Below are 23641 nucleotides of genomic sequence, written 5' to 3' on the forward strand. Positions count from 1 at the left end.
AGGTGACTAGTGGATTGTTTCTTTTTCTGCTTTGCCCTTTGATTCTAAGAGATCTGGGCAGTTTTCTTTTATGATTTCTTGAAAAATATATAGGATTTTTTTTCTTGGTCATACTTTTAGGTAGTCCAATCATTCTTAAATTATTTTTCCTTGATCTGTTTTCTAGGTCAGTTTTTGCTGAGATACCTTACATTTTCTTCAATTTTTCTAGTCTTGTCACCATTAAAAATATTTCTTGATACTTCATGGAATCTTTAGTCTCTATTTAGTCAGTTCTAATTTTCTTGTGTAATGTTTTATATTTCTTGTTCCAAGCTGTTAATTCTCTTTCCAAATCTTTCTTCTATCGCTTTTATTTTCTATTATTTTCCTCTACTCCTTTCATTTGTTTTTCGAAACAATTTTAGCTTGTTTTTTTTCTTTTAAACACTTGCTTCATCTCTTTTTGGACTTCTGGTTGGACTTTTGCTCAACCTGTGTTTTCCTTTGAGACTTTGCTTGTAAATGTTTTAGAGTAATTTCTCTTGTTCTGTATTTTTGTCCTAGGCATCCTTGCCACTTTATCTCTCTGATGTGGGACCATGTTTTTTTGTTTGTTTTCTCATTCTTCCAGACTATTTCTTGACTTCAAACAGTATGTTAGGGCTGGGCTATGTTCACTTCTTACAGGAATGTTTGGGGTAAGCTGTTGTCCTCTTGGATCTTTCTGCCACTTTCTTAAGCTATTGAGTGTTGTGTTATTCTAGGATCTCAGGGCTAGCTCTGGCTGAGGATCAGGTTTCCCAAGGTGGCCTGATCCAAGGCACAGTCTCATCACTACCTTCCTGCTGTCAGTTCTGCAAGCTCCTGATCTAGGTTTAGGTCTGAACAACACTTTTGTTGGCTTGCTTCTGGTTGGAAGCTCAAGTAGGCCATGGCTAGACTCAGCCTCTGGAAAGCTCTGTTGGTTCGGTGACAGAGCTGTGGACTTCCCTTTGGTCAGGAGATCTTGCCCTTGCTCATTGGTACGTTTCAGGTTCCAGACAGAGTTGGAGGAAGAAGGAAGAAAGGATAGAAACAAGAACTTGCTAAGCCTAACTATAGCCAGGCACCATGCTGAGTGCTAGCAAGTACAAGCCAAAAGAAAGAAAGTTCTTGCCCTCAAGGGGCTTACGTTCTGAGACAAGAGACAAAAGGGAGAAGCAAAGTGTGTGGGGAGAGATGCAGGTAGCTAGCTGGGGACGTAATTTTCATGACTTGAAGCCCAAACAGGGCCAGGAGGGGAATGAGGGCAGTCTAGTCCCCTCTACAAAATGGAGGTTCCAGGAGGAATTCACCAATAGGAGGAGGGGGTACCTTACAAAGAGCTATTCCAGGGCGAGAAGACCTCAAAGGTGGTTGTATATTCCAGAAAGGACAGCTAGGTGGCACAGTGGACCGAGTGCCAGGCCTGGAGTCAGGAGGACCTGAGTTCAAATCTGGCCTCAGACACTTACTAGCTGTGTCACCTTGGGCAAGTCAGTTCACCCTGTTTGCCTCAGTCTCTTCATATGTAAAATGATCTGGAGAAGGAAATGGCAAAGCACTCCAGTATCTCTGCCAAGAAAACCCCAAATTGGGTCAATGACGAGTCAGACATGACTGAAAACAACTGAACAACAATATGTTCCAGGCTATGGAGCTCCTAGGAGCTAAGGGAAGGGCCTGGATGAGACAGCACATTTTTGTAGTCTAGAAACCAGGAGGGGAAGGAAAACCCACTGGGGCTTCCAGCCCCTGATGGGCTCCTGGGGTCACCAGTATACAGCTGCTCTTGCTTCTGAACATTCTACTGGCTTGGCCTGTCCCTGCTGCTTACCCCGGATCACCTTCCCTAAGCAGAGGTCCCCTCCTCAGTCTACCCTGGATCTCTCCCAGAACTAGGGTAGGTAGCAAACAGTGCAGCTACTAGCTGGCCCCCATTTGCACATCCTGCACAAAGTCAGGGTCCTGCCACAGGGGTCTCGGACCTCTTCCTTCCCTAACCTCAGTCCCCTTCCAGTGTCTGTGCACTAAACACTCTGCATGCAGTGCTCCCTTGGCCAGACCCCTTATCTAGCATGCACAGACCTCTCTGCCTGTGTCTCTAGGCTGACCCGACCTGGAAATGGGACTCACTGTGATTTTGTCTCAGCTCTCCTGCCACAACTCAGTTTGGTGTGTTTTCTTGATCCTTGTGGAGGTGCATGGGGGAGCCAGGCTCTTCTTCTTCCTGCTGCTCCGCCATCTAGGATCAGATACAAACATTTCGACTTCTCCCAATCCGGCTCTAGCCCACCTTTCTAGGCTCTTTTATGTACTTTCTGATCCCAGCAAATTGTCCTGTTGGCTGTTCTATTGACGATGACTTCATTCTCACCTCCGTGCTTTGGTATAAGCTGTTCCACCCACCTGCCAGGCATGTCCTCCTTGCCTCTGCCTCCTCACATCCCCAGCTTAGCTCAAAGTTTGTCTCTTAAACAAGGCTTTTTCTGGTCCCTCCCCCAATGTCTTTTGCTCTGACCCACTACACTAGTAACAAAAATCCATCTGAAACCTTTAATCAGCTCATGACTATTACCTCTTTGTTAAATAGTGTGGGGGAAGGGCAGAATCAGTATGGCCCAGCCCCCTCTGGAGTCCCAGTTGTGCAGTGGGCTAATGTCCAGCTCTGAGAACCAGTGACAGATCCGCCCCACCTCAGGTCCAGGCAGGGACAGGCTTCTTTGTCCTGTCCAGGGACTGGCCCGGTTCAGCTTAGGTGAGGTGAATCCCCTTTTCAGCTCCAGCCCAGTCCTTATAGCCCAGGTAGGTGGGAAGGGCAGGCACCCAGAGTTCCCAGGAGGTCACAGGCCTCCAAAGAGCATTAGAAGTATAATCAGGGGATGTATGAGTTCAGCTCCTGCATCTGACGCTCACTAGCCATGTGGCCACAGGTAAAGTATTGAGCCTGCCTGGACTTCAAGCATCTCCATTTATAAAAGGGCAGACACCCAGAGTACCCAGCTTGCAGGGTTGTCCCAAGGCTCAAGTAAGACAACCTATGTAAAGAACATTGGAAAGTTCCTATGAATGGTATCTGTAGCCACCATAAGATGCTGGACTCGACAGCAGGCAGGAAATGGGTTCAAATCTCACCTCAGGCATTCCCTAGCTGTGTGGCACTGGCAAGACTTACCTTCTTGGGGCCTTAGTTTCCCCATCTGTCAAATAAGGGGGTTGGACTCAGCCTCTAAGGTCCCTTCCAGGCAGGGGTCTGCTTGCCTCCCCATCTCCATTTCCAGGCGCCATTGCTCGCTTGTTAAGACAGGACTGAGAAGATGCCAAGATCTCTGCTCTCCTTTCTATTCATGAGGATCATCGATTTCGAGCCAGGAGGGACCTCAGAGGCCACAAAGTTCAACCTCAAACATTTTACACAGGAGGGCACTGAGGCCCAGACTTGTCTAATTTGAACCCGGGTTCTCAGACTCTGAATCCAGTCTACTGTGTGTATTGTGTTAAACTAATCCCTCCCCTGCCAGGAGATATGGGGGAAATGGAGTGTCCTGGTCAACTGCATCTTCTGGCCAGAGAGACATCTACATGGATAGAGAAAGCATTTATTAAGTGTTTACTGTGTGCAAAACACTGTGCTGTGTTCTGGGAATACAACTAGAAGCACAAAGAATGAGTACCTGCCCTGAAGGAGCTTACATTCTCATGAAACAACACAGAAATGGGTCCTATAAAGGGGGTTGAGAGGAAGAGGTAGGGAAGTCATCCAGGGAGCCATGGATTGGTTCAGGTTAGACATGAGCATGGCAGGATTGGGTATGCCCTCAAATGGGGCTTCCCTGGCAAAACTCATCAATCAGAGGAGGAAGCCATACAGGTAGGGCAGGGAAGTAGTCCAGGAAATCACGGACTAACTGGGTTTGAGTTGACACAAGATTAACCCCAAAATAATTTTGGCTTCAAACCCTTATTACAAATCTCTCTAGGATACACAAATCTCCTCTCTGCCTCAGGAAATGTCATACAGTCCATAAAACAGACCATTTTTTTTGATGATTCTCATTGTTGAGAAGAGCCTCCATGATTGGCTAGTTCTGGAGATGGAAGAAGCCTAAGAGATAAGGGGGCAGCCCGCTGTAGTTGGAGAACGTGCTTTGGATGAGGGGTTAGGAAATGGGGTTCTCATCTCACCTGGTCTGGAACTTAGACAAGTCATCTCATGTGTCTGCTCCTCAGTTTCCTTATCTTTAACATGAAGGGTTTGGACTAGGTGACCTCCCACCCCCCTTCCCAGCAATGAATCTTACCTCTGTCACTGACTAGCTGGTGACCATGGGTGGGCCATAACCTCTCTGGGCCTCAGTTTGGTCACCTATATGATGAGTATAATGACACCTGCAATATCTACCTTTCAGGATTGTTTTGAGGTTGGAATGAGTTATTGATTGGAAAGTACCCAACTCAAACCTCACGTGTCAGATACTCTGCAGACTTTGATTTTGATTTGGTGCAGGAGGCACTGGGGGGATCTTGCCCATTATTTCCTTTGATTTAGGGGGCTCATGACTTGTTGAAATGGAGTGCCCCTTGGTTATGGCCCATAACATAGCCTGAAGAGGTGGTACAGCGTATTGGGGGGGGGTTCTGTTTCCTCACTGGGCCCTGACCCCTTCAATGGTGCTTTCTCCTTTACAGCCGACGTCCTAAGTGAAGAAGCGATCTTGAAGTGGTACAAGGAAGCCCATGTGGCCAAAGGCAAGAGTGTCTTTCTGGACCAGATGAAGAAGTTTGTGGAGTGGCTGCAGAATGCAGAGGAAGGTAGGTCCCCATTTAACAGACCCTTTTGGTACAGGCCTGCAGTCAGGAACTGGGGAGCCTTCCCTGGGAGACATTTAGTTGGTTAGTTTTTCAACTACATCAGCCACCTGTCAGAAGGCTTCCTTTGACATCGAAGGCCCCCTGTTTTCTTGGCCCCAACTTCCCTACCCAGTATATAATCTTTGCCCAGAGAGGTTACCACCTCTGGTAACCTGTGCTAATGGAGGAGGACAAGGATACCCATTGAAAATCCTAGCCAACAAGGGCTCAAAAAAAAAAGTATATATGTGCATATGTGTCTATATACACATATTTATTTAATTTATGTAGAGAGATCTATGTCTTTATATATACAGATCTACGCATGCAAAAGGCCCATTCTCTCTACACATATGAATGAGTCTATACAGACTCATAGCCTTTGTTGATGCAGACTTTAGCTGCCTTAATGAATTTTGTTGAAGATGATGTCCACAGTGATTGGGAGGTGGGGGGTGAGGCAGAGGATACTAGGTGTCAGGGCAGTCAATAATAAAATAAATATTAAATAAATAAAATAATAATAAAATTCAAAAACCAAAATAAAGCAATTCCAGTTTGCACAAGAGCTTCAATTAAAATCCGTTCTTAGGATAAAAGGCCCTTTACAAATGGAGCACATGATGGCCTTCCAACAAACACTCACCAAGCATTTACTGTGTCTGAGGCATCCCGGACCGGACACTCCTGTCAGCTCTCACGTTCGCGTTGGGCCAATATGCAGGGGGACTCCCCTGCCCAGGAAAGGTAGAAAAGATGTGCGCAAACTTGTGTCTGTGAACAGTCAGGAGTTTGGGGTGTTTCCTCCCTGCCTTTCATGACCACAGAAGGGCAATGTTTATAGGAACCTGAATACGTCCCGTTCTCTCTTCTCCCTCAGAGTCTGAATCGGAAGGTGAAGAGAATTAGAACGGCCAGCCTGGCCACTCTCTAGGCCCCCACTGAGGCCTCTTGGGGAAGCTGTCCCCTTCAAGACACAAGGCTTGGCTCCTGAGTCTGCAGAAAACTAGTGAGGCTGCCCTTGTGCAGAGGGGAAGCCCCTGCCTTGAGGATGGGATGCAGTCTGAAGCTCCTGGGAGCCCTGCCTGCCTCCCTCTGGTCTCGCTCAGACAAAGTCATCCAGCAGGGCCTACAGGAGAGAGACGGGCGAGGGTCCCAACGGCTTCCTCATCTTCAGCCGCCCTTTCAGGTACCCTGCCAGGGGCTATGACAGGGTCGTGTTGCTAGTTCTGTATTTGCTTGTGTATGTGATTGGACAAAACCACTTTTTTAAATGAAAATAACAATAATAATAATAATAATAATAATAATAATAATAATAATAATAATAAATGGCTTTTTTAAAAACCAGAGGACCTGAGCTTATGTTCCTCCTCTGACCCTGGGAGGCCTCTTAGCCCTGGGATATTTCTTCTTCATGGAGCTGATTTCCTAATTTGACAACTTCTCCTGACTCTATTTCTCTCCCACCAGCTACCATTTATATAAATGCTTTAAGGTCTGCAAAGTACTCTACAAATGTTACCTCATTGGGTCCTCACAGGACCGGGGAGGTAGGTGCTGTTATGCATGATTGACAGATGAGGAAACAAAGTCTGAGTGTTTGAGTGACTTGCCCAGGGCTCCACCGCTGGTAAGTGTCTGAAGCAGGATTTGAACTCGGGTCTACCAGCTTTCTGTCCACTTCTCTATCCCTATGTAGTGCTAAGAGTTCCATTTACATCAACAATGTAGAAAAAACCTCTTGTGTTCTTTTTCTTACCAGAAGAAGGGGCAGACTCAGTAATATCTCATTTGGTCACTGGGAATAATCCAGACAAATCTCCTCACACAAGCTTTGTGAGTGTAAAAGTCTTCCTGGTGCCATTTCCTAACAAGGGGAGGGGGCCCTAGGTCACTAAAGATTCTGGGAAGAAATCCACGTCTTCTGTAGAGAACCAGGCCCCTTGCCAGTTCAAGCCCTGCCAGGCCAAAGGTAACGTATGGCTATAAGTTAGTATGAGGCCATTAGAGATGGAACCCACTGGAACTCAACCCCAAAGGTACCCAATGGGAAGGCGCCATCACCCTGAGTTGCATAGATTTATTCTCGTCCCCTCCACCTGCCAATTTACGAGAGGAAATAGACAATATTAGTTTTCCTTCTAGGTAATTTTCTTCTTGAGAGGCTACTGTTCCCACAGGAATATTCCTGAGACACCAGACTCTTGGTAATTTAGTAAAGGTGCGTGCTAAGTTCTGGGGGAAGAAAGGAAAACCACCAGATAAAGAAAGCACCTGGTCCTGTCGGCGATGGCTTATCGGTGTCCTTGTGTAGAAGGCCAGGCTATGTTTGGGCTTGGCCAGAGGGAGGGGAAAGATCTAGCTGGAAATCCCTGAGGATCTTCATTCTCGACTTACACAAGCATTCTTGCTTCAATATGGCACCATTTCGCCCAATACCCACCTCACTAATCCACACCCTTATTTTTGATGAAACTTCATCCTGCATCAAAGCGAAGTATCACTCCCAAACTGTATCCAGAACGGTCAGAGGGGTCTTGTGAGAAGAGGGGATGGCCCACGGCTCCCCCATCCCCATCATCTCCCTAACTTTGGCTCTGTGCGGGGAGCTTTTGCCACATTTCAATGGCTCCCAATCCTCCCACTGCCTCTTCTGCATTCTACCCCATGACTATCTGCCCCCTTTTCAGTGCGCCTTCCTCGATCAGAATGTGCTGTCCATGAACAGGATCTACCTTGCTGGGAGGTACAGGAGGTGTTCCAGTGCCTGGAACATAAGAATGTTTAATACATTTTAGAGCATCATAATTAGCACGTGCTGTGCTCAAAACACACTGAGTAAGACCCAAGTTAGAATGCCCTGAGTCTGGATCCTGTCTCAGATAATAGCAGGGTGACCCTGGACAAGTCACTTAAGCTCTGTCTCATTTCTCATCTGTAAAATGAGGGTGCTGGACTCCATGGCCTCCATCTACCTATAAATCCATGAAAAATGGTTCTGTCCAAAGGTGGAACGGGGGCTGAGGGAGGGTGTCCCCCTCACCTAGATGTCTCCAAGCAAAAGTGGGCAGATGGGTTTACTTTAGAGGGGCCTTTCATCGGCATCCAGTCTGAATTGGACGGCCACAGAGGTTGTGACATCCTATGACACTGCTCTGGGTCGTGACTACCCAGAAATGGAACCTTGTCCTCTGCAGAAAGAAATGAACAGAGGAGTCATTCAAGGGCTCCCCTTCAGAGCCTCTGTCAATCAGTACTCGTTCAATTAACAAGCATTTATTAAACACTCATTATATGGGAGGCCTGGTGCTAAGCACTGGTATGTGATTCCTTTCACTTGGGCCAATTTACATCAACCGTTCGGAGTCCAGGCCCAGGGAAGCACCAGCCTGGGCCCCTGCGCTGCACGACATTGGGAGCAGCAGTGACCTTGCCCGGGAGACTGGCGTCCTCCTGGCCCCTTCCGACGAGGCCCTGCGAAGGCAGACTGGACGAGACTTGGACAGAATGCTCAGCAGCAGGTCCCACCAGCAGCCTCCATCCAATTTGGACGGGTTCCTTCCAGTCTGGAGGGCTTCTGAGAAAGTCCCTGGACCCGGGCTAGCCAGGAGGATCCAACCAAAGGGCAGTGATGTTGTTTTTAAGATTCTCGTTAAAAATGGGCATTTCTCTAAGAGATTCACAGCACCCAAATGTGTAGCAAAGCAACTTATTGATTCAATTTAATTCAGCAGATCTTTATTCAGCACATGCCATGTGCTCCACACTGCGTTAGATTCTGGGGATGAGAAGGTAAAATAATAGTACCTCCCTTCGGGGAGCTCACATTCTACTGGGGCTGGGGTGGGGATGGGGACACAACATGTACATAGGTAAGTGAACACAAAAGAGCTACAGTGAGGCAAAATAATTGAGAGAGACACAGAGAGTACTGAATGGGCAGAAACAAAGAGGGAAGGGCATTCTAGACAGGGCAGGTAGGGAGGTAGTTATTTGTGCAAAGGCAGGGGATGGGTGTTGTGTGAATGGGAAATACCTGGCCTGTGGGCCAGTTTCACTGGAATAGTAAGCACGTGAAAAATATTAAGATAAAATAAGACTGGAGGCGGCTAGTTGGCTCAGTGGATAGAGCCCCGGAGTGTGGGAGACCTTAGTTCAAATCTGGCCTCAGACAATCACTAGCTGTGTGACGTTAGGCAAGTCACTTCATCCTGTTTGCCTCAGTTTCCTCATTTGTAAAATGAGCTGGAGAAGGAAATGGCAACTTCTCCAGTATCTCTGCCAAGAAAACCCCAAATGGGGTCCTAGAGTCCATCTGGAACCCACAAAGCCTCTCTCTCACCCTCTCAAGATTTAAGGTGTAAGCACCCCTTTGCAGTAGCCTCAAAACTATCCATTTTCCCAAGTAAAGTGTCCGGGCATCTTCTTCCGTTTTCTTAAGCAAAGGGGCAGTCTTCATCCAATCTCAAGAACGTCCACGAACGGCTCCATCGTCCCTGCCCTGTCCCCAGTCACACAGCCTCACTGCCTGAGTTGCCCTTGACTCTCGCCTCTCCCCCAGCCCCTACAGCCAGTCCCTCGGCAGTCCTGGGCAGTCACGTGGCCACATCTCCCCTCACAGCCACGACTCTGGTTCATCCCCGCTCCACTGGATAGGCCGCTAGCCTACTAGTCAGTCTCTTTGCCTCCGTTCTCTCTCCTAAGTCATCCTCCATACGGCTGCCATGTTGATATGCCCAAAACAGATGTGATCATTTCTCCCCCATATTAAAAATCTCTTTCAATGTCTCCCTGCTGTCTCTGGGAGAAAGACACACCTCTTTAGCCTGGCATTTAAGCCTCTCCCAGTGACGCTGCCATGGGGAGGAGCTGAGATGTGCTAATCCCGCCTCCTCATTGAACCATCTACCAATCAGGATTGTCTTACCCTTACAGGTAAATCGTTTTACTCCTGTCAATAAAAGCTGCTCTCACTTTGGATTAGACAACAGCCTCCTGCATCTGCTCGATGCCTTGGTGTGCCAATAAACTCCTTTGGTCTTAAAAAATAACCTAATTAAACCTCCGCGTTATTTAGCCCTGCCCTACCTTTGCCGCTTATTTCGTTGTTCGCTTGTGTCCAACTCTCCTTGACCGTGGACCACAGCATGTCCTGTGGTCCAGGGGGTTTTCTTGGCCCAGACGCCAGTCCTCCTGACTCTGGCCCGGCACTCCATCCGTCGCTGCCCTTGCACCTGAAATCACGGCTGAGAGACGGAAAATCAAGATGTCCCTGCGTGATGCTGAGGGCCCTGTACGAGGCAGGTTTGGCCCAGGGGGACTCTCTGGATGGGGCCAAAGCTCCCACCTCAAGTAACTTAGACTGGCAGGGGGAACCTCTCACTCCCCTGCACACATAAAATGCCACCTGCGCCCATTAAATGTTACGGACCTCCAGAAGCTTCTCCTGCCTTTCCTCCCCTTTGCTCTTGATAAATGCCCAGCTTCTGGGTTTCCATCAAGGGGCCTTCCCCAACTTCACAAAAACTTCCTGTTTGTTGCCTAACCAGCGTCAATTCAGAGAGAAAATACTGCTCCAAAGTACAAGGTAAATACCATTTACTTTTTTAAAAATATTCCTATGCTTTGCTTTTCTGTCACACTTTCTAACCACAATAGCTAGCATTTATATTGGCTTGTAGGTTTGTAAAGCACTAGGCAAATATGATCTCATTTGATCCTCACAATGAGCCTTTGAAGCAAGTGCTAGTAGTATCCCCATTTTATAGATGAGGAAACGGAGGCAGACTGTGGCTAAGTGACTTGCCCAAGGTCACAAGGTTAGTAAATCTCTGACACTAGATTTGAATTGAAACAGTTTTCTGTGCAAGGCAGCAACGCCTATGCTGCGCCTCCATTATGACTTCCTTTGAGATTCCTACCCTCACCTCCTCCCTTATAACAAGGAAGGAAAAGAAAAGGGAGAGATAAACAAGGTTCCACAAAACTGTCTGACATTGTATGTTGTGTTCCACACCCATGGTCCCCCGTCTCTGCAAAGGAGCAGTAGGAAGGGGGAGGGCTTCTTTGGGTCTTCTTCCATTTGGTTTCTCTCGGTTTGCTATTCCATTCACTGACATTGAGGTCATCACTCCACAAGTCATGCCTGGTTCTCTTGATCTCACTTTGTGCTTGTACAGAGAAGGAGTAGGCAACTGACAAAATTATGGACCCTCAGACTATGGAATAATAGTGAATGATGATAGTGATGAATATAACACCAGTTAGCATTTGTATAGCACTTTAAGGTCTGCGTGCTTATCTCCTTTGATCTTCAAAACTGTGTGCAGAGTGGGTTGGTCACCATTTTAGAAATGGGGAAACCGAGGCTGAGAGACATAAAGTAAGTGCCCAGGGTCGTACAGTGAGTACAAGTCGAAGGCAGGCTTCCCACTCCGGTCTTCCTGACTCTCTGTCCAGCTCTGTCTCCACTGGGTCCCAGGTGCTAGAATGCATAAGGATGATTGAGAGGAATTAGAACGAGGTCTTCCTGCTCCCTTCTGGTGCCAGCACAGCCTTTGGCTAGAATCATTGGAGTCGTGATGTGACCATTTAAAAAGCGTCACCAAATTCGCACACTTGGCTTTCCTGTCTCTCGCCGCCACCAAAGCGGCTGCTGTCCTGCTCACTGGAGGATGTTTCCTGTAAAGTAGCCCAACGACCGATATTCTTGTGAGGGGCTGTGTCATTCCAAAGAGGGATTTAGCGATCTTCTCCAAGTCATCATCATTTTCGCCCTCGCTGGCTGCAGGGAGGGAGCAGATGTTCTGGATTCAAGGGCAGGCTTTCCCCAGGCACAGCTAGAGAAATTTCGCTGCTCCTTTGTGAACTCCCATCTCCACATCTGCTGCTTACACTTCCCCCAGGATCCTCTAGGGGCGTGCTATGTTCAGCCATCCTATTTCCTTTTGCCAAGGTCTGGTCATAGTGGATCTTAGTTGTGTAATGGGAGACGAGGGGCCCTAGTCTTGGTCCTGCCATTGGCCAACTGTGTGATTGTGAATAAATCACTTCACACCCTCAGGCCTCAGCTTCCTCATCTGTAAAATAAGGGAGGGTACAAGATTATTTATTGGTTCAGTGGCTTTGGACACTTGGCAAATCAATTTAGCTTTTGGACTTCAGTTTCCTCTTCTCCAGGAGAAAAGATTTCATTGAGAAGAGCAGGCCTATGGGTGTAGAATGTTACATGCAGTGCTCCTTCCCCCTCTCCCACCTACCCACTTTGGAATTCGTTGGGACGCTTTGGAATCACTGGTTTTCTTTGTTTCAAGAGAAGGCTCACTGAGGGGAGGGAAATAGGATGAATTGGGAAAAGACTGGGATGTCAACACTAAAAATATTGATAAAACTTTGAAGGGCTTGGAGTAGAGTCCCAAGACCCCATTTCATGATTCTAAGTGGAAAGAGCTCTTTGCCTCCATCCACCTCAAGGGAAGTATTTTGCATCTGGCCTACAGAGAGACTGCCACCTAGTGTGAATGAGAGGTCATGCACTCGATGTAGGGATACACAGCCGTTCAAAGACCAGGGTTCACAATCTGGGGCTGAGGTGGGCAGGACTGGAGATTTCCTACTGCTCCTAACAGGAGAAAGCAAATCCCTGCCCAAGGGTTATCTATCTTGAAGTCCAGCAGCTACCTATGGGCATGGTGTTATCAGATGGGCACCTCTCAGACCTACCTACCCCACACATGGTCCAAGTCCATGCTATGTCTCAGCGAGTGGTTGTCCACTTGTCCTGTCTGAAGACCTCCAAGGTCAGGGAGGTCACCACCAGCAGAGGCAGCCAGCCCCTGCCACCTTCAGACAGTTGTGAGTGAGGTTTTCCTGACATCGAACCTGACTTTGTCTCTTTGCCACTTTCCTCATCACTCCTGAGGATCATCGCCCCTCTGGGGCCATCCCTCCTCCATGTGAGCTCTTTAGATACTGGGTGACAACTACCCTGAGCACCCTTAGCCTTCTCAGCTCCTCCAGTGGGTCTTCTTGTGCTCTGATGACAGATGCATGGATTCCTGTTCAGGTCCAAGCAGGAGGGACTGTCTCTGAGGATCTGGAGGGGCAGGGCTTGTATAACACGGTCCTCCAAGAGCCTCTAAGAGCCCCGTCTGCTCTGAGGGACAGCAAGGGAGCAGTGACCTGTGGCTGCCTGACCTGGGGTCTCTGAGATGGCTGGGGACTTCCTGCAGCTGTCTTGCCCAGATTTTCCCCAGTATCCTCCCTCCTTTGGGAGAAGGTAAAAATAAACATGTATCAGTAAAATCTGTTCAAATAAGCAGATTAAGGCTAAAGTCAGACATGGCCAATGGGTCATTTAGTTATTCCTATTTGTTACAATGGAGGCTTCTATGGGGAGTGACAGATTTTAAAAAAAAAAAGATTTGGCAAAACATTTCTCTTTTGAAAAGTGCATCTTTGCCTCTCAGATTCTTATAATCTAGCCACTGCTTGGATTTTTACAATCTAGCCAATACCTCACAGACATTCAGATTCCTGAAGAGTCTGCCCAATATGGTGGATCTTTAATAAACCTTGTCTTTGGCTGAAAAAAAAAGTGTATTTTCTCCTGGTGCCCAGGATTACAAATTACTTGAAATATGAACCGGAGTTCAGAACCTCTTTCGTCTTCACATGTCAATGAGCCTGGGTTATTATTCAACAGCCACTGACTCTGCTGAGATCCCAAAGTGTGGCTCTGGGCATCATCTGTGCCAAATGGACGTCTGGGGAACAGAATTCATATTCGCCCAAACAAAGCAGAGAAAGATAGAAAAGTGAATGTCGAGCTACATGGCACATGGACCTGCCTGCCAAGGTCCAGATGGCAGAGCTACATTTAGAACTAACTTCCTTTTAACAAAGGATTTTAAAATTCTGATGCTTCGTTAATGTTGGAGCAAAAATAACAGGCGAAATGTTTAACTTAACTCAATCTGCTGTCCCTGTCTAATCCCAGCTCAGAGCTGCTCTGATTTTTTTTTATTCATCCATCCATATATAAGTATATGTGTACATATATACATATATGCATGTGTGTATATATGTGTAAGTATATATGTGTGTGTGTATACATACATATATATATATATGTAGCTAACATTTATAGCGCTTACCATATGCCAGGCACGGTGTTAAGCACTTTACAATTACATGTCATTTGATACTCACGACACTGTTGAGGGGAAAATGTTTTATGATATCTATTTTACAGATGAGGAAACTGAGGCAGTTAAGTGACTTATATGAGGTTAGATTTGAACTCAGGTCTTCCTGACTGCAGACCCACTGCACCACCTAGCTGCTTCTAATTATTAGTGACACACCTTTGGCCAAACCACTCCATGTCTCAGAGGCTCAGTTTCTTCCTCTGTAAAATGAGGGAGTTCATAGATTTAGAGGTAGAAGGGCAGTTACTGGTCATCTGCTCCAACCTCATCATTTCAGAAATGAGGAAACCAGAGAGCTGAAGGAAGCTGCCAAAGGACATCACAAAGGAAGTGAGGGTACCAGCTGGGATTTGAACCTAGATCCTCAGAGTCCAGATCACAGTCTCTTTCCACTACATCATTCTGCCTTTCAAGTGATTGATGGGGCCAGATCTCTAAGGTTCCTTCCCTCTCCAACACGCTGAGATTCTGCAGTGGGCGCTCTAATGGGGGAGACAAAGAGCTAGATACCCCCAAGAGATGTATGAGAGGTAATCTCAGAGGGAAGGAGCTAGCAAGAAGTGCAACTGAGTCAGCAGGTGGAGTGCGTGTGTAAAGAAGAAAAAGCAGCTGGTGGACTGTGCTGTAGGATGGGTAGAGGGGCCCAAAATACAAAATGATGGAGAGGGAGGAAGGGCTTTAAAAGCCTGATCTAGGAGGCCATAGGGAGCCGTGGGAGGTTATTGAGTGAGGGGATGATGTGGTAATAATTGTGCTTTAGGAAATTCCCTTTAGCAGCTGAGTGCAGGATGGACGACAGGTGGGAGGGATCAGAGGCATGGAGGGAAATTAATAGAAGGCTATTGTAATAACCCGGTCAAGAAGCAAAATGGGCCTGCACCAAGGGACACCTGGGTGAGGGACAGAAGGGGATAGACATTCAGAAAACATGCTATGTTACTGGTGTATTAGCAACTATAAAGCTTATCATTGGTACAATTATTATTACTGAACATTGGGATGGATTAATATGATGCAAACTTGCTCCTTCACAACGACTAGGGCCTTGGAGATAACAAAGGGCATTGTGGACCTGCTGAACAAAGGAGCGTGCTGCTCTGTGCCAGGCTTGTGGACAACAGTCACTGGCTCAAAGTCCACATGAAGGAAACTCACCCAGTGGATGAATCCACACGTCTGATGTGGATTTTTGCTTCACTTTAAAGAGATCCTGCACGTGTGGTATTCGTCAAAGGAGGGCAGATACACACACTGCTGTAGTTTCATTACACAAGGATCCTGTCACTGTTATAGTCAGTAACAACTTACATTTTCCTGTGAACTCAGAACACTGGTCTGGCAAGTTCTGTGGGAGAAAGCCAGAGTCTCTTCTGTTGATCACCATAATTTTCTTCCTTCTCCACCTGGGTGGTCAGGAAGGGAAGCCATCTTGAGATGAAAGGGAGTTAGATGAATTGACAGACATCTCTCCAAGGCAGGGTTTCTTCACCTGGAGCTCACGAACAGGATTTAAAAAATATTTCTGATAGCTCCATATCAATATAATTGGTTTCCTTTATAAACTCATGTATTTTATTTTATGCATTCTGAGAAGGGGTTCCTAGGTTTTCCCAGACTGTCAGAGGAGTCTAGGATTCACAAAAAAGAAATATATACCTTGCTCTAAAGTTCTCCTTGTGGAGAGACTCTTCTCAAAGCCATTAGGGGTCTGGTGTCTCTTTGAGGGCTCTCTCTAGAAGAGCACCCCAAGGATCTCTCCTTGGTTCTGGGTTCTATCATTTATTGGTGACTTGTATGAAAGCATAGCTTGTTTATATATTGGATTTGCAGGGGGCACAAAACTAAGAAGAGTAACACACAGCACGACAGTGTCTGGATTAAAGAAACAAACCAGAAAACAAACCTTGAGAGGTTATAACAATGGGTCTGGTCAAATAAAATGAAACTGAATAGAGATAAAGGTGATCACAGAATCTCAGCATTGGGAGGGACATCAGAGACTGTCACCTGAACTCAGCTCCTCTCTACGACTCTCCTGACAGGTGATTATCCAGCCAGCCTCTGCTTGGAGATTTGCAAGGATGGGGATCCCACCACCTCCCAAGGCAGCCCATTCTGCCTTTGAGCAGTTTGAATTGTCAGGAAGTCTTTTCCCGATATCCTGGGGGTGACTGGGCTCTGAATTTAGCTTGACTGGCCACACAACCAGACACAGAGATGCCCATGATATCAGAATTGTGTAAGGCCTTCAAGGCTGTAGGGACCAACCCTCTTCATGACACCCCTGACAAATGGCCATTAAGCCTTTCTTTAAAAACAAACAAACAAACAAACAACAAAAACATCCAAGAAGGGGGGCGGGGCACCCCTCAACTTTTCATCGGGCATCCCTTTCCATGTTGTGGTGGCTCCATTTCTTAGGAATTTTTTCCTTGTTTCATGTCTAAATTTGCCCCTCTGCAACTTCTATCCATTGCTTCAGGAAACAAGCAGAAAACGTCTAGTCTCTCACCTATGTGGAGCCATTCTGTCCTTGCCATGTCTCCTTTTCCTTAAGCCACCCATCCCCAGGACCTTCATCCATCCATTATGGGTATGAATTTAAGGCCCTTTAGTAAGACGACACCTTTGGGTCCACGCTCAGAGCCCTTCTAGCGTAGCAGAAAGATGGGAAAGGGCTCCCTTTCCTGGGATGTCATGGTCTTAAGGCATGGGCAATGAAAGGACAAGAGCAGTTCGGGGGGGGGGAGAGACAAACTATGTGTAGGTGGCTTCTGTGAGCAGATGAGCACCCTGATGGGGGGACTTGCACTACTTCAGAATAGCTCGTTTCCTCTGGTGAGGGAGCCTTCCAAAAGCCACTCTGTGTTGATCTGGTTGGTTCCCCCACCTGCTCTGCAAATTGTGAGTCAAGCAAAACCTGAGTGCTTCCTGTGTTCTTGTGGCATTAGTTCTACAAGGCTGCCTTGGGTTTCTTTGAGCCGATGAAACCTTTGCCCCAGGGTGAGACTCCCTGACTTTCCGAGGCAACAGCTGGACTCCTTGGAGGCAGGAGGGGCTGTGCCATTATCCTCCAAATAGGAAGCTATAGAGTGGAACACCCAACACTACAGTTACGAAAGGGATGAGGAAGACAAAGAACAATTCAGACAACAGGAACTTAAGACACTGGATTAAAACAAGAGACTCCAAAAGGAGGCGAAACAAGGGAGGGCTCAGGAAAGTGGAGTGAAGCTCACGAGTGCTCCTGCTGCTGCGGAGAAATAAACCAACCAGAAAAGACGGGCCATTTTTGGGAAAGAAGCCACTGGGAGGATGGGAGGGGGGCCACCAAATGCCAACGTCTAGCATTTCCTTCACACTGGGGAAAGCCAAGTAGCGCTGAGCAGGTTCTAATACCAATGTGCCAATGTCAACATCTCCATGCTTACGTTATGGCCTTTTCCTTCACTGAGCTTTCCTCCTTCCTCCTCTACATTGGGAGAAGAAATGAATGGAGCCCATGGAGTATGAAGGAAGAGCTGATGCTGATGTGGCAGCACATGCCCTCGGGTCCTACACTACTGCCTACCACCCCTACCCCCAACACCAGTTATAGTCAGTTGATCCAGCTCTTCTCTAGGAGCTGGGATTCAAAAAACACTAATGTGCAACTAAAAATGTCACCGAGGAATCTTCTAAGAACTCATTGTTGCACAGAGGTGACCTTTGGTTCTCAGAGTGATATAAGCAGAGCATTCATATTGGCAGGTCCTATTAAGTGGCTCTGGCATCAGAATATCATTCTAGCATTAGAATATAACCTCCTTGAGAGGGGGGAGTTTTTATTCTTTGTACTTATGTCATCACAGTGCCTGGCACATAGTAGGTACTTAATAAATGTTTGATGACTGATTGGCAACAGATAGTGTCTGTTCTCCAAGGACCTGGGGCTTATGACTCAGTTATGATTGACTATTGACAATGAGGGGAATTCTTTGGCTCTCCTCATTAAATGCATAGAAGGTATAGATGCATTGTGGTCAGCAGCAGGGGAGGGGAATACTCATGCTGATGAGATTATGGTTAATAATGATTTGAATAGCTGACATTTATGTGATGCTATAAGGCTGACAAAGTGTATATCATGTGCATTTTCTCTTTCAATCTATTAAAGTATATGTAGTGGCTGTAATTTACCTTCCTTCTGTCTAAAACATTAGCACAATTACTTTATTAGCCAAGTAAGGGATAGATTAAAAAAAAAAGTCAGAGAAGAAGTTTAATATACAGCTGAGAAAAAATTCAAGATAATCCTTGGCTCCACCTAAAATCAGAGCCAAGCCATAGGCAAAACTAGCTGAAAAGCTTAGAGAGGAAGTAGAGAAAGTGAAAAGGCTTTCCCATGAAATACGGTAAATCTGATCTGTGTGAACTGTGAAAGAATCTAGGAAGCTATTAATTCCAGCTTGCCCTGAAAACCCGAACCTTATCAAAATCATTAAAGATTCAGAGAATTCATTGTACGTTGTCCCACAGGAATACTATAATTAGATCAAAGGATCATTGACAAGAGCTAACAGTGGTAAATAAGTTATATAATTGTGTGTGGTTATTTGCATGTCTTTAAATTTTGCTTCAAATTGTATTTCTTGTTTGGATATTGATAGTTTACTTATTTTAATAGTGTTTTTAAGAGAAAAGCACAATTATGTGGAGAAAATGTATAATTTATGGATCCCAATTAACTATTAGTCAATCTTTCCCTAACCTATGAAAGAATGGAAGCTCCCTGAGGGCAGGGACATTGTCTTCTTTGTATCCTCAGCACCTAGCACAGTGCCTGGCATGTAGCATGGGCTTACTAAATACATGATGAATGGATGAAGCAGGCCCAAGGAAAATCCCAAGGGTTCACAACACAAATCCATGGCCACAGCTTTACCATCCATCTGGAGAGTGACCATCCGGGCCACAGGAACACTGTCTTGCCAAACCAAAGCCTATACGGTAATAAACAACTTTGCACATTTGGGGTAACTAATGGTACTTGGTAAACAGCAACTGAGTACAGCTGATCAGCTCTTTTATTTTTGAAGGGAAGGGTTAGACTTAGAATTTTACCTCTGTGGTGAACTCCTCCAATGCAGATCAGAAACTCAGCTGTAATTTAAAGTCTTCAAGAGTTGCCGGGGTTACAAGGTTACATGACCTGTCCAAGGCAAGACAGCTAGTGGATGCCCTATGCAGGACTTGGAGCCAGGTCCTGTGGAGTCTATACACTTTGCCATGCTCTCTGTCAAAGAAATAGCAATGGGAAGATGCTGGAATCTTGGTATGATGCATTTCAAAAATGGTTTGTTATCAGTGAAATGGCATTTTAATGGGCGCCTTCTGGTCTTTTACAGCTACAAGCTCCCTTGGATGCTGGTCAAGGCAGAGCTGTCTAATATGAAATTCAGCACGCTAGAGTTCTTATGTTCTTGTATGTTTTATTAAGCAGTTCATTCAAGCCCATTTCCAACAGGAATCTCTCAAACAACCAGAAAAGGTGCTTTTCAAATTCATTAGTGTTTACTGATCTGGATGTAAGACTTTGAGCAAGTGTATTAGCACCTGGCAGAAACCTAGGGATGAAGCCAAGGAGTGACACAGGCAGACAGGAGGCCACAGCATCATCGACTTTGAGCTTGAAGGGACCTTCAAGGTCATTGTCCTCAACTTTCTCATTTTAAATATGAGGTCCAACAAGATACAGTGACTTGACCAAAGTCATGCAAGGAGGTGAAAACACCAAGGAAGTGTCAGAAGTGGGACCTGAGTTTAGGTCTGCTGTCGGTGACCATCCCAGTGTACCTGAGCTGGGACTGGGCACCGTAACTAACACCAGACAATCGGACAGTACAAGAGGCCATTGCCATCCTGGTGAGATGCCCTCTAGGATGCCACCATCAGGAGAATAGAGACAAGGTCCCCACCTAAGGTCCCCACTTTAGTCTTTCCATTTCATTTCTGCCATTGTTTTTCCAGCTCCTGGAATATAGTGGGTTCTTAATAAAGTCTTGCTGATTCAATGATTGATCATTTTCTTGACTTTGCTCAATATTTCTCTGAGGGGCTGTGATTAAGGGTCTGAGTTAAAAATGAAATAATCTGAAGGCAAAGGAATCCTACAAGGAGAGCAGAAAGCATTCCTGTGTTATAGAGAGACACAGCATAGGTTGACACAGAACATTTATTCACTAACATTTATTAAATATCTAGGATGTGTTAGTATGCATGCAGTGCTTCCCATACGAAGAAGATGACAAAACTATCCCTTCTTCTAAGAAGCTTACAATGTGCCAGGGAATCAGATGTATGGGTGGAGAGGAAGCAAGTGGACAGAAGGGGTAGGGGGGTGAAGGACACTTAGCCATTACACCGGTAAGTACGGTGCAGAGAAGAGTGTGATATGGGTAAGAGAGAACACTTTCAACTGGAGTACACTGAAGGTGAGTGGTCCCACGGGAAGTAGCACCAGGGATGAGCTAAAAGGATACCAAAAGGTAGAAATAAGGAAAGACTGTCTCCGCAGGCTTGAGGAGATAGCTTGTGCAAATGCATGGTGGCAGGAGATGAAATAGCAACATCAGACAATGGGCAGTAGTACAGTTTGGTTAGAATGTAGGTGTGTATGAAGAGGAGTAAGACCCTCAAGCATTTATTAAGCACCTTGGGTATGCCACTGGAGAATCAGACACAAAGAAAATAGCTCTTGACCTCAAGGAGCCTACATTCTTTGGGGGGAGGGTAAGAAGCAGATACACACATATAAGTACTCGTAAAATATATAAAAAGTAAATATATAAGCAATTTTCTGGCAGTTACTGTCACTATCATCTGGGGGACAGGAGATGATGAAAGGCAACATAATGTAAAACAAGGAATGTCAAATAAGGCGAGAAAGGTAGGTTGGAGCCATGTTGTTGAAGACCTTAAAAGCCAAGCTAAGGACTTAGTATTTTATATGATGCAAGGGGGTCCTGCTCATTGTTGAGGAGGAGACTAATATGGCCAGATATCTGAAAGATTATTTTAGCAAGTGTGCGAGATCATTTCTTCTTTCACAAATTGGAATAGTGGAACTAAGTTTAATTCTTTTCAATAAAGAGCTAGTGGATGGAAGTGATGGGAATCTTGGGGGAGGGCGGGATAAGTGAACCCGTCTGTGTTAAAAGTCCTGATAGTTTTTGGAAGAGCATATTTCAGAGGGTTCAGAGAAAGGACAGATGGAGCCAATGGGCTAACATTCCAAAGGCAAAGTCAGTCTGATAAAGAAGGGAAGCCCTCAAGAATTAAATTCTGAAAACACAAAGAGAAACAATTCTAATGGGAGGAAAGGAAGAGTATTCAAAATAGATAGATGTGGCTTCCTAGGGAGCTCACCAACCAGGTTCTACTTTCTATTTTCTTTGCAGAGAGAATTATTTCTACACTGGAAAGGACAGAGGAGCTTTTTTTGTTTATTTTTAATTTTTTTTTTAAGGCTTATCACGAATCTAAGCATGAGATGATTAGAGAGCTCCTAAGAGACCAAGGTGAATTTCATGAATTCAAGTCACCAGGACCAGACAAACTATATCCCAGGTATCAAAAGAAGTAATGGCTGTAATTGTTAAGTTGCTGTCAGCACTCTGCGAAATCATGGAGAAGGGGAGAGATGCTGTGGAACTGGACTAGGGCAAATGTTGTCTGGTTTTCAGAAAGGGAAGAAGCAGAGTTTGAAAACAGTAAGCTAGTGAGTGTAACTTTCTTTCCTGGTAGAATTCTAGAACATGTTTAAAGGAAAAGGTTTTGAGCATTTACTAAGGGGATATTGAGCCAGCATTTCTGCCAGCATTTACTTATTGGGCAGTTACGATGTGTTATGTAATCAGTACAACACATGAACAGCAGTTCTGATGAAAAGGAATCCCCTGCTCGTTTTCTCCGATGTAGTAAAGCTGTTTGGGGTCATCAGTTATGCAACTCCTCACTAATACCACTCCCTATTCCTAAGATCCCACAAACCCCACACCACTGTTAAAGACAGTTCTGGCTTTATGTAAATTCCCATTACACAAGCTCAACTTTACTGTAAACAATTCTGAAAGAAATCCTTATTAAAAAAAACAAAACAAAACACTTATGTTTACTTTATTGTACAGTACTACGCTCTCTCTGTCTCCACTCCTGCCCCTCAGCCCACAGTTCGATGGCCTCCCCTCCCCCCAAAAACGAACAAACAACTAAAAAACGTCTTTTTCAGTGAAAGCATGGATGGATGCCAAGAGAGTCTGCCCCCACCACAATGGGGGGGCTTGGCTTGGGACCTCTGGCACTGCCCTTGCATCCCACCCCTGGGTTCTGTCTACCACCCTTCAGAGGCTTCATGAGTCTCCATCCTCTACTGTCTGTGTCTGCATCCTACCCACCTTGTTCTTCCTCTTGGTTCTGGCCAGGCCCCCATGTGGTTGGCTCAAATGTTCCTCCTCCCGCTCTTGCCTCTCTGTCCCCTGCCCTTACATGTCCAGCTCCGTCCCTCCATGGGCTCTTGGCCCCTTTCCTGCCTCCTTCCCTTCCCCAAGTCCATGGGCAAATTCAATTTACACAGAGGTCTGCAGAATGGTCTGCTTATGTAAAGTAAGAATTGTCTGTATTAGACCATGGAAGAGCCACCAATACAATAGTCCAAGCATTTCATAAAGATGTGCTGACAATGTAAGCGATCAGAAATCAGGTGAAAGTATGTGTCTGTGTGTGTATATAATAATGATAAATGACCAAAGGATATGAACAGGCAATTTTCTTTTTTTTTTAAATAATATTTTATTCCCCATTCAAATACATGTAGAAACAATTCTTAACATTCATTTTTTTAAGTTTTGAGTTCCAAATTCTATTCCTTTCTCCCTCCCCCCCCCACAAAAAGCAATATGATATAGGTTACCTTTGTGTAAAACATTTCCATATTAGTCATTTTGTGGAAGAAAATTAAAGAAAGAGGAAGGAAGGAAGGAAGGAAGGAAGGAAGGAAGGAAGGAAGGAAGGAAGGAAGGAAGGAAGGAAGGAAGGAAAGAAGGAAAGAAGGGAGGGAGGAAGAAAATAGCATATTTTAGTCTGCATTCAGATGCCATCCATTCTTTCTCTGGAGGCCGCTAGCATTCTTCGTCATATGTCCTTTGGAATTGTCTTGGATCATTTTATTGCTGAGAACAGCTAAGTCATTTACGATTGCTCATCGTACAATATTGCTGTCTCTGGGTACAGTGCTCACCTGGTTTTGCTGTCTTCACTGAATCAGTTCATGGAAGCCTTTCCAGATTTTTCTGAAATCATCCGCTTGTCATTTCTTATAGCACAAAATATTCCATTACAATCATGCTACAACTTGTTCAGTCATTTCCCAACTGATGGGCATCCTCTAAATTTCTAATTTTTAGCCACCACAAAAAAAGCTGCTACAAATAGTTTTCTACAGATAGATTCTTTTACCTTTTTTTTTTTCAGTCTCTTTGGCTTACAGACTTAGTAATGGTATCAAAGGTGATGTACAGTTTTACAGCGTTTGGGCATAG

The 23641-nt window shown here is 45.6% G+C and overlaps 1 protein-coding gene across 2 annotated transcripts in view; it reads left to right on the forward strand.

Moving 5' to 3' along the window:
• BZW2 (basic leucine zipper and W2 domains 2) overlaps positions 1 to 6580 on the forward strand; it is a 69942-nt gene extending 63362 nt beyond the window's left edge. For both annotated transcript variants that reach the window (XM_020999984.2, XM_020999985.2), the window contains 2 exons: positions 4690 to 4812; positions 5732 to 6580. In XM_020999984.2, the coding sequence (XP_020855643.1) occupies positions 4690 to 4812; positions 5732 to 5760 (152 nt within the window). In that variant the 3' untranslated portion in view covers positions 5761 to 6580. The remainder of the gene's footprint in view (positions 1 to 4689; positions 4813 to 5731) is intronic.
• Positions 6581 to 23641: the final 17061 nt, after the last annotated feature.

This window comes from Phascolarctos cinereus, unplaced genomic scaffold (genome assembly GCF_003287225.1).
Source record: "Phascolarctos cinereus isolate Bilbo 61053 unplaced genomic scaffold, phaCin_HiC Scaffold_1;HRSCAF=81, whole genome shotgun sequence".
Classification (NCBI taxonomy): Eukaryota; Metazoa; Chordata; class Mammalia; order Diprotodontia; family Phascolarctidae; genus Phascolarctos; species Phascolarctos cinereus.